Source organism: Carcharhinus amblyrhynchos, chromosome 20, assembly GCF_965287045.1.
Source record: "Carcharhinus amblyrhynchos chromosome 20, sCarAmb.v2.hapA, whole genome shotgun sequence".
NCBI lineage: Eukaryota > Metazoa > Chordata > Chondrichthyes > Carcharhiniformes > Carcharhinidae > Carcharhinus > Carcharhinus amblyrhynchos.
In genome coordinates this window covers 15,267,969-15,282,746 of record NC_137343.1, presented here as the reverse complement: position 1 = coordinate 15,282,746, position 14,778 = coordinate 15,267,969, and the positions used below count along the sequence as shown (strand labels likewise).

Sequence of the window (14,778 nt, the reverse complement as noted above, 5' to 3'; positions counted from 1 at the left end):
AACATCGCTCGACAGTCACCAGGCAAGACTGTTCCCTTCCTGTTGGCGAACACTTCAGTGGTCACGGGCATTCAGCCTCTGACCTTCGGGTAAGCATTCTCCAAGGCGGCCTTCACAACACACGACAGCGCAGAGTCGCTGAGCAGAGACTGATAGCCAAGTTCCGCACACATGAGGACGGTCTCAACAGGGATCTTGGGTTCATGTCGCACTATCTGTAACCCCCGTGACTTGCCTGGGTTTGCAAAACCTCACTTACTGTACTGTCTGGAGACAATACACATCTCTTTAAACTGTGATCAGTGCTCCTACCACTCACATTGTCAGCCACTTCAGGTCTTGAACAGCAGGTTAGGTGTAAGGATTCGCATTTTAATCAGTAATCTCTAAACTGTCTGTGCTTTATATGCTCTGTCTGAGGCCAGAACTCTCCATTCACCTGACGAAGAGGCTGTCCCCTCGAAAGCTTGTGAGAATATTATCAAATAAATAGGTTGGACTAAAACCTGGTGTTGTCAGACTTTTCACTTTGAAATGAAACAGTCATGATGGTCTTGAGGTGATTAGAATCTTCATTAGCTCAGGATAATTAACTGCATGTTAGATGGTAAACAGATTAGCCATCTGGAAATTTTGTAGGAACTACCTTGTCTTTGGCGACCTTGTTCATGACTTCATTTCTGGGACCATAATGAATTGTATGCGTGCATGTGTCTAGAGCCCTATAATGATTTTGAGTTTTCATAAACAATTTGTGGAGAGTCAGAATTGAAAGAAACAATGAAGAGTATGGCTGGGATGTGTTTCGTACAATAGGGATGGGTTGGAAGCAAGGGCAAGAAGGCCCACTTCCAGCTGGAGTCCCTAGACTATTCCTGATTCTGGGTTCCTTGATCAGGCCTGAGCGCCTGACAATAAGGAAACTTGCTGCATAGGCAACCTGATAGGGTTTTTTGGATGTTCTTCAGGAAGCACAAGGGAGTCCAGTTAATTCATGAGCCACCATTTGAATTCTGGTGATTTCAGGGATAATTGGTGCCAAGAGGCTTTTAATGAGCTTAATTGCATCCCACTGCTACTAAGCAGGATTCCTATGACAGGTTCTTTCTGCCCACCTCCTCCTCCACCCCCCACCCAACTTAATTGGTGATAGTTTTCCCAACGCCAAGAATTGGACACAGGTACTCCTGTCCAATTCTCTCAGCCCACCTGCTATCATGCCCACCCCAGCAGGCTCAATTTGATTCTGCCCTACATCTCGATGTCTTTGTATGCCTACTACGTAAAAGACATGTGCCCATAACTTCCTCAGAGTGGCATACAGAGGCAGATCGCCACTCCATAGAGATTTACCTGCACTTAAATTGCGAAGTACCTATCTCACTCGACATTCCTGATTCTGGCTGGGTGAGATTGAAGATGTGGGGAGCATTCACATCTCCAGCAGTGAAGTGCAAAAGGAATGGAGAAAAAGCAGGAAAGTTTAAAGGTCCCATTGAAAAGGAGAAGGTAAGTGTCTAAGGTATGTGATGTGGGGGTGGAAGTTGGCTGGATGACTGTACATTGTGTCGGCGCGGAGAGAGGGTCGGGACCTGTTGGGTTGGAGGGAGGGGAGTATGGGAGGTGTACCATGTGGGGCTTGGTCTGAGTGTTTAAAGTAAATAATCTAACGTTAGAAGTGTTTTTCTCCAATAAGTGTGTAAACTAGCAGAACCATCCAAAGTTAGCGATTTTAGTTAGCAAGTTTGCCATCATGGACAATTGCCAGGTGAATCATTACATGCGAATTTCCAGGTGGGATTCCTCAGTGCAATTTTGGGGTACCCCCAAATCCTATGCTGGGGAGCCAAGAAGTTATGGCCCATTGTGTGCATCAAAGACAAGTATAATAGAGGGATCACATCACAACCATATTTGGTATCAGTTTTGATTTACCTTACACTGTGTGGTCCCTCCTTTAAGAGATTGTCAATGAAGATATTATCTTATGTAACAGTATTTAATAGCCCAGTATAATGGTATGCACTCATAGTTGGGGTTCTTAATGACTGTCACAGGCAAGTAGTTGTCCTTGAAGCTTTGCATCTCTAACTGGTGCCACCACTAAACAAAATATGATGTGTGCCCATACTGAGAGGCAAATCAGTGTCGGAGCTGAATTCAAGCTCCGAAAGCCAAAATACCATGATTGTAGAAATATCCAGACCTAGAAATCATAGCAACTCTATAATGCAGAAGGAGGCCACTTGGCCCATTGAGCCTGCACTGACAACAATCTCACGCCAGGTCCTATCCCCACACATTTATCTTGCTAACCTACACATCCCAGGACGCTATGGGCAATTTAGCATGATGTGGGTATGCCGGCGTTGGACTGGCGTAAACACAGTAAAAAGTCTGACAACACCAGGTTTTAGTCCAACCGATTTATTTGATAGTAAATTAGAATCAGTAATCTCTAAACTGTCTGTGCTTTATATGCTCTGTCTGAGGCCAGAACTCTCCATTCACCTGATGAAGAGGGAGTCCCCTCGAAAGCTTGTGAGTTTACTATCAAATAAATCGGTTGGACTAAAACCTGGTGTTGTCAGACTTTTTACTGTGTTTACCCAATTTAGCATGGCCAGTCAACCTAACCAGCGCATCTTTGGACTGTGGGAGGAAACCGGAGCACCCGAAGGAAACCCTTGCAGACACGGGGAGAACATGCAAATTTCCACACAGACAATGACCCAAGGCAGGAATCGAACCTGGGTCCCTGGAGATGTGAGGCAGCAATGCTAGCACTGTGCCAGCGTGCTGCTCATCTAATAACTACCTAAAATAAGAAAGACCAGTTAGCTCAGTTACTTCAAATCTGCTCAGCTGGATCCAGAAGAATCAAATGGGATGTATCAAGATTGTTAATGAAATATATTGTAAGACTTGGAGTTATATCATAAGAACATAAGAAATAGGAGCAGGAGTAGGCCATCTAGCCCCTCGAGCCTGCCCCGCCATTCAATAAGATCATGGCTGATCTGTCGTGGCTCAGTTCCACATTCCCACCCTCTCCCCATAACCCTTAATCCCCTTGCCTATCAAAAACCTATCAACCCGCGTCTTAAAAATATTGAGCGAGGCAGCCTCCACCACTTCAACAGGCAGAGAATTCCAGAGATTCACCACCCTTTGAGTGAAGAAGTTCCTCCTCAACTCCATTCTAAATCACCCCCCCTTTATCTTGAGGCTGTGCCCTCTAGTCCTACTGTCCTTTCTGAGCGGGAAAAGCCTCTCCACCTCTATCCTATCCATCCCATTCAACAGCTTATATGTCTCATTACATCATTACATCTATTACATCTCATTACATCTATTTCAAAATATGCAAAAGCATTTTGCAACACTTCTAAATAGTTTATTTATTTTCTAGGTTGTCATCTTTCACTGCAAGAATTTATAACTTACAACTCACCAATGTAATCATTGGCTTTGCCAATGTCGTAATCCCACACAGAAAGTTCCAGAGTTTTCTTAGCCAGGTCATTGTGTTTAATATCATAGAAGAATTCCTACAGAGACAGGAATTGAATTGTTAACTACATGATTCCATGCTTCCAACTAATAGTAGAAGAAAATAAACAAACAACTTTCAATTCTGTGAACCACTTAGAATGGGATTGAGATCGAAAGATAGAGATAAAGTGAGTACCAAAGGATATTGAAATCAAATGTAATGTGGCTCGAAGAAGGATCATTTAGGATGGCTGACTTAACTGCTTTAAATCCTCCCCTACAAGTAAAATTTAGATTTTAATTTCATTTCTTCATAATGCAATAACCGCAATTAGTATTTTACTGGGTGCAGAGAGATGTCTTTCTACTTTCAGTTCACTTTTTTATTTGCACTTTGCGTTGACTGACTTGGGCGCTAATTGCATTTGTTGATGGGTGTGGTTGAAAACATCTGTATTTTTCATAGACAATCTGACAAATCCACATTTATTTCCAGTTCCTAGTATCAATGAGGAGGTGCTGCAGTTCTGATAGGCAATCAATTCTTGAATGCTGACCCAATCACAACAAAAGTAGAGCAATATACTGTCAAGTTAAGATGATGTGAGACATAAACAAATGAGTCTGCACATCACTATGCACATCCAAGCTGCCTGGAGATGACATGCCAATTGTAAGCCCTTTTGCTCATCTAAACTCTATGCAGGCAAGAGGGCCTACAGTGATTCCACTGTCTTTCCTATCTCTGCTGTTTTTTGGAACGTCAAGTCCCCTGACATAAGCTGAAAGGCCATGTGAATATATAAATGCCATTATGTAATTCAGACCTGACATGAATTTAACAATTAACTGAGTCACTAACAAAATCTTGCAGGAGCAAGAATGATCAAAATTAGAATGAAACTGAGGAAGTAATAATGGAGAACCAAGAAATGACAGAGGAATTAAAATACTTTATCGGTCTTCACAGTGGAAGACACTAATAACAGTCCAAAAATCCCAAATAATCGAGCGGCAAAAATGGGTGGGGAGGGGTGGAGAAAATAAATACAATAAGTATAACAAGAGAAGACAAAATAGGAAAACTAATGGCACTAGAAGCTGATATACCCCTGGACCTAATGTGTTCTATCCAGATATTAAAAGAAGTAGTGACACTGGTAGTAATCTTCCAAGAATCCTTAAATTTTGGAAAGGTCCTGGAGGATTGGGAAACTTCCAATGTAGCAACCTTTTTCAAAAAGGGAGACAAAAAAAACAGGGCAGTTAGCATAAGATCTGTCAGAATTACAGTAATTCCAAATAAGCCTGTTGGACTTTAACCTGATGTGAGAACAAAGAATAGTACAGCACAGGAACAGACCTTTCGGCCCTCCAAGCTTGCGCCCATCATATTTACCTATCTAACCAACTGCTCATATCCTCTATTCCCCATTTGTTCATATGCCTATTAAGATAAATCTTAAATGTGGCTAATGTAACTGCCTGAATCACCTCACTTGGCAGTGTATTCCAGCGCCCCCCCCCCCCTCAGTTTTTTTAAAAAAAAATTACCCCACATATCTCCACTGAACCTTCCCCCGCCATCTTGCATTTCTGCCCTGAGGAAAAAGCTTCCAACTGTTCACCCTCTCTATTCTCATAGTTTTATAAACTTCTATCAGGTCACCCCTCAGTCTTCATCTTTCCAGGGAGAACAATCCCAGTTTATTCAATTTCTCCTCATTGTTAATATCCTCCATACCAGGCAACATCCTGGTAAACCTTTTCTGCACTCTCTCCAAAGCCTCCACGTCCTTCTGGTAGAGTGGTGACCAGAACTGGATACAGTATTCCAAATGTGGCCTAACCAATGTTTTATAAACTATAACATAATTTGCCAATTTTTATACTCCATGCCCTGTCCGATGAAGGATGCAGGAAGGTGTTGAGATTTCATACTGTGCCCGCCCCAATCCAACGCTGGCATTTCCATAGTTTAACATCTATCATTGGGAAAATCATAGGATCCCTATACTGCAGACGGAGGCCATTTGGCCCATCGAGCCTGCACCGACAATAATCCCACCCAGGCCCTATTTATCCTGCTAGTCCCCCTGACACTAAGGGGCAATTTAACATGGCCAATCAACCTAACTCTACATCTTTGGAGTGTGGGAGAAAACCTGAACACATGATAGAAACCCACGCAAACACAGGGAGAATGTGCAAACTCCACACAGGCAGTCACCCAAGGCTGGAATTGCACCCAGGCCCTGGGTGCTGTGAAGCAGCAGTGCTAATCACTGTGCCACCATGCTACCCACACACATTTCACCATCTGCATTGGTGGGATTCGAATCCAGGTCCTAGTGCATTCCCTAGGTCTCTGCATTGATAGTCCAGTGATAATTCACTACCTCCCTTTGTTAGAATCCATTGTAAAGGATGTGTTAGCAGAGCATTTAGAAATACATGATATAATTAAGCAGAGTCAGTATGACCCCCGAAGGGGAAATTGTGACTGACAAATCTGAGAATTCTTTGAGATGGTCACAAGCAAGGTAGATAAAGGGGAACCAGTAAATGCAAGATACTTGGAGTTCCAAAAAGTGTTCCATAAGATGCTCTACAGAAGAATACTTAATAAGATCAGAGTCTTATTAAGGGGGGTAGTATATTAGCATGAATAGATGATTGACTAACTGATAGAAGACAGTATTGGGATAATAGGGACATTTAAGGATGGCAACCTGTAACCAGTGAAGTGCCACAAAGTGCTGGAGCCACAATTAATTACAACATTATTAATGACTTGGATGAGGGAAGTGAATGTACTGTTGTCAAGTTTGTGGATCACACATAATTAGGTGGAAAGGCAAGTAGTGGAGATGACAGAGGGATATGGACAAAAACTTGGCAAATGATATATCATGTAGGAAAATGTGAAGTTATGACTTTGGTAGGAGGAACAAAAGAGCTGAGTATTATTTAAATGGAGAAGGACTGCAGAAAGCTGCAGTACAGATGAATTTGGGGATTCTCGTGCATAAATCACAAGAAGTTCTAACATGCACATTCAGCAAGTAATGGGGACGGCAGTTGGAATGTTAGCCTTTATTTCAAAGGGAATGGAGTATAAAAATAGGGAACTCTTACTGAAACTATGCAAGGCACTACATAGACCACATCTGGAATACTGTGAACAATTTGGGCCCCCTATCAAAAGAAAGATATACTGGCATTTGAGATAGTCCAGGGAAGATTCACTAGATTGATCCTGGGTATGAAGGGATTTTCTTATGAGGAGAGATTAAGTAGGCTGGGCCTGTACTCATTAGAGTTTAGAATGTGAGGCGACTATATTGACACAGGATTTTCAGGGGGTTGGACAGGTAGATGCTGAGAGGTTGATTCCCCTTGTGGGAGACACCAGGACCAGAGCATCGCCTATTTAAGACAAATGAGGAGGAATTTCTCCTCTCAGGAGCTAGTGAATCTGTGGCATTCTTTACTGCAGAGCCATAATGGCTGGGTCTTTTAAGTATGTTCAAAGTAGAGAAATGGAGATTTTTAATCGATAAGGGAATTGAGGGTTATGGGGAAAGTGAAGTTGAGAATTATCACATCAGTCATGATTCAGCAGACTTGATGGGCTGAATAAGAAGCCAAGGTGATTTCTTTCTTTTAACACTTCAACCAGCCTCCCATCCATTGACTCTGTCCACACTTCCCGCTGCCTCGGCAAAGCTGTCAGCATAATTAAGGACACCATGCACCCCGGACATTCTCTCTTCCACCTTCTTCCTTTGGGAAAAAGGTACAAAAGTCTGAGGTCATTCACCATCCGACTCAAGAACAGCTTCTTCCCTCCTGCCATCAGACTTTTGAATGGACTTACCTTGCATTAAGTTGATCTTTTTCTAGCTATGACTGTAAAACTACATTCTGCACTCTTTCGTTTTCTTCTTTATGAATGGTATGTTTTGTCTGTATAGCACGCAAGAAACAATACTTTTCACTGTATGATAATACATGTGACAATAAATCAAATCAAAATCCTTGTCAACCAGGAGGAACACAGTCCTGTTCCTTTTGACCAACAAGGGATCCTTAGACGCCCTATCTCAAGCAGCCTTCTTCCCTGAACGGAATGGGATTATTATAAACCCATTTATCATTGTCACTATTCTTACTGAAGACCTTTTTCTTGGTTTTCCAGTACAGTGTGAAGCCCCACAATTACCACTATCTCCTGCCCAACTCCATGTCATCCCTTTCGGGTAGGAGCCCACATTGTGAATGCTTAACTGAGGCCCAAGATTTAAAATTATTCGGACCTCTAGCTGGTGCTGCTGTGTGTGCTTCCCTCCCACTCTAACTCTTCACACCGATATCTTGTCCCAGCTTAAAATTGTGGTTTTTGTCCCTGAAGGATTCTCACTCTACTTGCGATAGTGCTGAGTGGAGGCCTTGTGTTTTGCCACAGACATAAGTGAACTCAACTTTCCACCACTATGACAGAGAGATTTGGTACAGCGCACCTCAGAGAACCACTGCATAAACCAATAATAATGTTAGGACAGTAAGGATCAATATCATGTTTGTACTATTACAGATGATAGGCTGAATTTTCTGGTCCTTACTGCTGACAGGATCTTCCAATCTCAGTGGTGACTCCCATGGCAGATTCTCTAGTGGTTGGTGAACAATACTGCCATTGACATCAGCCAATAACAACCTGCTTCTGCCACCAAAAAACCCACTGCTGCTGGAGGTTGGGGGTGGTAAATCCCACCCAATGAATTTAGAAGTCACCTGTGTTATTCAGAGAGGAAGGCACCATGTTGTTGTATTCATTTGTCTGATTCTTTAGATGAGGTATTAATCCAGGGTATGTGAATGTAGCAAAATTTCAGCAAGGCACTGCAAACCTATTCATGAATAGTGTACAATTGTGGTTCCTAGTTTCTCACTTAACTCGATTCCAAAATGATTCCTTTTACCCTTCTTGGGCTAATATTCACTGAGGACAAATATGTTAAACCCCAACATATCTTGACCGAGAAATGAGTACCATTATGAATAAAAATGATTAATACAAGGAGCTATTTTATTGATGGTGGAATCATGTATATCCTCTCCCATCCTGAATGTTTACACACAATTAAATAGCCTCACCTCATTAAATTCAGGGTTCAGTGTCTTCTTCTTGATTTGAGTTTTTTGCTTGGCCTTTTTTCCCATGTCAGGCTTGAGGCAGCTGAAAGAAACCAAAGAAAGACAGGATCAGGGTTTTAAATAATGCCTAGTATGTTAAAGCTGGAAATTAATGGGATAGGACAAGCTTATTCCAGGCACTGCCATTCATGTCATATATTACAGGCTTGTGGCATGCTATCATCATTAAATCTGAATTATTATTCTTTTTTCCTCTTCTGGAGTCAGTCCCATGGCCACACATTAATCCTCGGGCAAATACCTTCTGCGGTGCTATTCGGTAACCACCTGCTGTAGGTATGCAGTATCTCAAGAAAATGCAAATAGATTTTTTTTTCTTTTGTGGCCACCTCCCATCAGGTTATTATGCAATCAGGAACTCAATCCAATGAAAATCATGGCATTAATTTGTGTCTCATTTTGCTAGATATCCCAGTATGTTGGGATTTCAAGGCCTATAACAATAAATCCTACGCATCTCTCTCAGCTGGTCATTCTTCACATTTTTAGATTCGTTCGTGAATTGTGGGCATCACTGGCAAGATTAGCTTTATTACCCATTCCTCATTTCTTTAAAGTAATGGTGAATTGACGTCTTGAACCATTGCAGTCCATATGATGCAAGTACACTCGCAATGTAATTGAACAATTACAATGGATACTGTCTGAGGAATCAATAACTGAAGATAACTAGCCAAGAGTCAGTTAAGGGCAGCACGGTGACAGTGGTTAATACTGCTGTCTCACAGCGCCAGGGATCTGGGTTGAATTTCAGCCTCAGTTCACTGTGTGGAGTTCTCCCCATGTCTGCATGAGTTTCCTCTGGGTGCTCCAGTTTCCTCCCACAATCCAAAGATGTGCAGGTAAGGTTGATTGGCCGTGTTAAATTGACTCTAATGTCAGGGGAATTAGCAGTGTACAAATGTTATGAGTTATGGGAATAGGGCCTGGGTGAGACTATGGTCAGTACAGATTTGATGGGCCAAGTGGCCTCCTCCTGCACTGTAGGGATTCTATGAACATTTTGCCCTCGCTTGGTAAAAATCAGGCAGTTGTCAATTTTTACAGTGCAGCAGTAGAGAAAATGAGCTCATCAGTAAATTGGGAAAAAATACTCAATGCATGAACAAAATTATTACCATGAAAACCTAGGGAATAAGAACAGGACAAAATATCTGCCTGACAGCCAAGACTAGAGAAGAGAACAGAAACGATTGGGGTTGAGGTCCTTGGGCAGAAAACAGAGAAGTAGCATTTTCTACACACTGAGAGCCTGTGCACTCAGACAGATTGGCAGAACATACACATGTTGCTGAGTTTAAACAATGACACAGGCCTACTAGAATCCTATAGCCTAGATGGACAGCTGGGACTAAAATTGAGATGGTCCTGATGAGGGGACGGGGCCAGGGTCTCAATGGAGGCATGCCAGACTAGGCAGGAAACGAGACATTCGGGGAGGCATACAGGAAGAGCACAAGAGTCGGCAGAAAAGGCAGAACTTTAACATGTCCACTGGACCAGGTTAGAAGAAAGCAATATAGAATGGCAGATAACATCAATACATACATTTTGACAAAGGGATCAGAGTATCCATTGGCATCCATGGCAGCTAAATGAACACAACGTATGATTCCCACGATCAGGCCTCCCTGTTGGCTATTGTACAGGAGGGAGACTAGAATCCGGCCTCGCTCTTCAGTATCAATGCCATGTTCGCCCTGCAGGGAGAAATCAGTGAACATGCCCGTAGAATATGTTTGTCTTAACCTTTATATACACACTGACATGGCAGGCTATGCCCAAAATAAAAATTAATTAAAATTATTAATGCTGAACATACTAGTTAAATGATTGTATTAGCATATGGGGGGGGGGGGGGGGGGGGGGTCCACTCCTCACAACTTATTTAAATCCTTCTTCTAAATCATCCACTCAAGTATCACATCAAGTTGTCACTGAGATTCCTTTTCTGCTTTCCTCCCTCCGCCTCTGCAGAGTGAATTCTCATCCTCAGTGATATCAACCTCCATCACAACTCTTCTGTTCTCTTTCCTCAGATTTCACAGACCTCTTTGTCTTCTTAAATCTATTCCACCATATAAATAAACTCTTCCAATCCATGTGCACCTCTTCAATCTGACCTTGCTACTCATCATAACAATCACTGATAAGGCAATCTCTGATCATTTCCTTGATTCTCCTTCCAGAGATATTAGTGTTAAAATTTATTTATGAGTCACAAGTAAGGCTTACATTAACACTGCAATGAAGTTACTGTGAAATTCCCCTATTTGCCACAGTCCGGTGACTCTTCAGGTCAATGTACCTAACCAGCATGTCTTTCAGAATGTGAGAGGAAACCGGAGCACCCGGAGAAAACTCATGCAGACACGGGGAATATGTGCAAACTCCACACAGACAGTGACCCAAACCCGGGTCCCTGGCGCTGTGAAGCAGCAATGCTAACCACTATTCCCCCCGTGCCACCCCTGACCCCCAACCCCCCCATTCCCCTTTCCCCTCCCAACCCTACTTCCTTCTAAGTGCACCCGCCCTCAAATCCCTTTATCTTTTGGTTTGCAGTTCATCATGACCTTCCTGCAGTGACTGAGTTGCTGGATCTCACACACACTTTTACTTTCAATGTCCTTGCCCCCAATAAAACCATTACATGTTCTCACCCCAGTTGTCACCCTGGTATATCCCCTCACATCACTTCCTTTAAGTCTAAGGGATGCACATTTGAACATCTTCAGTGGACAAATGGTTTGCTAAACCATTGCCAGATATTGTTGGATTACAAGCTTTTGGTCATTTACCCTAATATCTCTATGTGGCTTTGCACCATACTGTGCTTCTGTGAAACCCTTTGGGACTTTACTGCTTCTAGCAGTAAAATATGCCATATTGACTTACACTGTTGTTCAATCAAAGTTTTTTTTTAAAAAAGTACAACACGAAGACCAAGTTTACCTCATCCTCATAAAGTGACATTCCTCGTGTTGATCCAACTGTTGAACCTCGTTTTACCTATGAAAATATTCACAATGTATTTAGTCTGAGAGGCAGTAAATGAATAAATTCAGATGTATTTCTGATCTGCAACTTTGGAAGCCTGTTTTTCCTATGCTTTATTCATTGGTCAGCCCATCTATTCCTCCAATATCAGAACTATCTCCTCTCTACACTGTCAGCATTGATATATAGCTACTTTATCAATGTACTGTTTGTGACATATTCAGGCACTCCTGTGACTCACGCCAACTTAAAATGTGGTCAGTACTGTCCAAAACTCATTTTAAGCACTAATGGCTAATAAATACAGTTTCATCATAAGTGTGCTTGAAACGCTGATTCTACAGCTGAAAATTCAAATCTTTAACTGACCAAGAGACTCTGCCCCGTGAAGAATAAATTTCTAGTATTTCCCCTTACTGGCACAACTCTCTCCAAACAGATGTTGAAGTTCTTTGCTTGATTGGGTTTGAGCTTTTTCAGTGAAACTCTGGTCTCCCCGATGAATTCATTGTGACCAAATTTGTCTTCATCCAGGACAGAGATCCTGTATTGAAAGAGACCAATTCAGGTTGAAAAGACAGCAAACAATAAGCTGCGCATTTTCATAGTGCCTTTAAGATAGTAAAATGTCCCAAAATTATTTGCAGGAAAGAGATCAAATAAAATTTGGCACTGAGTCTTATGAGAGGTTATTTGGACAGATAACCAAATGTTTGATCAAAGAAGTGGCCTTTATAAGTATCTTAAAGAAGGGGAGGCTTATTCATTCAAGGGTTGGGCCAGCATTTATTACCTATCCCTAATTGCCCTTGAACTGAATGGCTTACAAGGCTATTTTAAAAGTCAACCACATGTGTATTTGGAGTCACATGCAGGCCAGACCAGGTAAGGAGATTTCATTTAAAGTAAGTAAAGCAAAGTTCATTTATTAGTCAAAGTAGGCTTACATTAACACTGCAATTAACTTACTGTGAAACTCCCCTAGCTGCCACGCTCCAGTGCCTGTATGGGTCAATGCACCTATACAAGACGTCTTTCAAACTGTGGAAGGTAATTGGAGCACCTGAAGAAAACCCATGCAGACATGGGGAAAATGTGCAAACTCCACACAGACAGTGATTCAAACGAGGAATCAAACCCAGGTCCCTGGTGCTGTGAGGCAGCAGTGCAAACCACTGTGCTGCCCCATGATATTCATTTGATATTATGTGCACTTTTATCACGGGTCACTGGGTAGGGGTTGGAGTGTTGATCCTGGTTGATCTTTAGCCAAGGGGCACTGCATTGAGCACAAACTGAAACCAGCTAATTCAGCAGTTATCCTTGGAAATTTCCTTTTGTGTGCATCAGCTATTCCCTGGATAAGCCTAATGAAACACTGGGAAAATTGAAGAATAATTTGTATTGTAGCTGCTTGATAGAACAAAATGTGAGCATTGCTGAAAAATACCTTTTTATCTTGAACTCATCAGGACTGTTCACAAAGATACCAAGAGAAAAGGAAACAACAGTTTTTATTGTAAGAAAAGAAAGTGCTGGTTGGTTGGCAAGCGGACTCTGGTACAGTGTTGCCATGAAGAATGCATCAGGGAACAGTTAACTGCCAAGCTTTTGTTCAAATTCAAACCAAGTAGGTGAACTGGGGAAATAAACCTTAGCAGATAGAAGGAGCATGGCCATGCACTGTGTTCTTTAAACTAAACACAGACTTGGGGGATAGCCATTCCCTGAGTCAATCCCCAGGTCAATGCCTTGGCGAATCAGAATTGACTCGCCTGGTTTGAATTTGAGCAAAGGCTTGGCAGCTAACTGTTCTCTGAGACTAATAAGCACACATTATGGGAGGTATTGTCCCGTCTCACCCGCCACAGGAATTATAGTAGGAGGGGAGTGTGGCAGACCATGCAAAGGTCCATTGACCTTGGCTGGGATTTTATGGTTTAGGGGCAAGACCAGCTGGAAAATCCCACCCATTAATTAATTATTTAAATGATTGTATATTTCCATAAGAATTAAGAAATGAGCAAGAGATTTAAAAGATTGTAACAGCTTTGATGGATGCAGTATCTTAAAATGAAGAGATTAGTAAGTCTCCCTTAGAGACAGGAGAAATTATAATGGGGCATAAGGAAATGGCAGATAGATTAAATTACTTTTCAGGGTAGAGTGGGGGCTTTTTCATTGGCACTAGCCAAGAGTGGAAGGGCTTGAGACACAATAAAGTATGGGAAACCTATAATTCAAGATGTACACACACACATTGTGCAGTTTTGTAGAAAACTTTGATGTCACTGACTGGCTCCATGCCCGGATCTCGGCTTAATTGACAGATTTGGCTTCCAATTGGGAAGGAGATAATGAAGCTGTAGGACAAGATAGGCCTGTGCCCTATCTTGCTGGTGGTGGGGTAGCAAGCTGAGAGTAGAGGGAGGGTCTCAGCAGATCCTTTGTACCTAATAGCCTACATCATAGAGCTTTAAAAGGGATGGCAACATAAATTATATCTGAGTTCTCTTAAGTTCAAGAACAGTCCCCATGGATTGGACCATTGCAAATGTAACACCGTTATTCAAAAAGGGAGGGCAAGAGAAAAGAGGGAGCTGTAGGCCAGTGAGCCTTGACAGCAGAAAAAATGCCACAGTCTGCTATTAAAGGCATGAGAACAGGGCATTTATAATCATAATGTGATAATGCAGAATTAACATGGAGCTATGAAGTTGTAACACATGGAGAAGATCAGCATGATCTTGCAGACTGGCAGAGGAGCCTCGAATAGTCACCAATGTCTTATGTTCTTATGACTATTCACAATGCACCAATTCCTAGTCATTTCTGAGTTAGTTGAAAATTGGTTTGAGATTGCTAGAGGGATTGCTTTCTACTATGTGAACATTTCTCACCTGAGAGTTTTTCTCTGCATGTCATCCTCAGTGATTCCATGATATGTTAGCCGTTCATTCCACACAGGATTTCGGGTGTTGCGCAGTGTTTTTGTGCGTAGCTTGTTTGACTGTATGTTTGGAATATAAAGATGTTAGATGTCAATTCATTCAATTCCTTAAA

The 14,778-nt window shown here is 42.1% G+C and overlaps 1 protein-coding gene across 1 annotated transcript in view; it reads right to left on the bottom strand.

Moving 5' to 3' along the window:
* LOC145355775 (rabphilin-3A-like) overlaps positions 1-14,778 on the bottom strand; it is a 180,128-nt gene that overhangs the window by 17,671 nt on the left and 147,679 nt on the right. Inside the window, exons 15-20 of the mRNA XM_080208131.1 lie at positions 14,616-14,725; positions 12,133-12,259; positions 11,671-11,727; positions 10,264-10,415; positions 8,656-8,737; positions 3,455-3,551 (exon numbers count right to left, since the gene is read on the bottom strand). Of these exons, the coding sequence (XP_080064257.1) occupies positions 3,455-3,551; positions 8,656-8,737; positions 10,264-10,415; positions 11,671-11,727; positions 12,133-12,259; positions 14,616-14,725 (625 nt within the window). The remainder of the gene's footprint in view (positions 1-3,454; positions 3,552-8,655; positions 8,738-10,263; positions 10,416-11,670; positions 11,728-12,132; positions 12,260-14,615; positions 14,726-14,778) is intronic.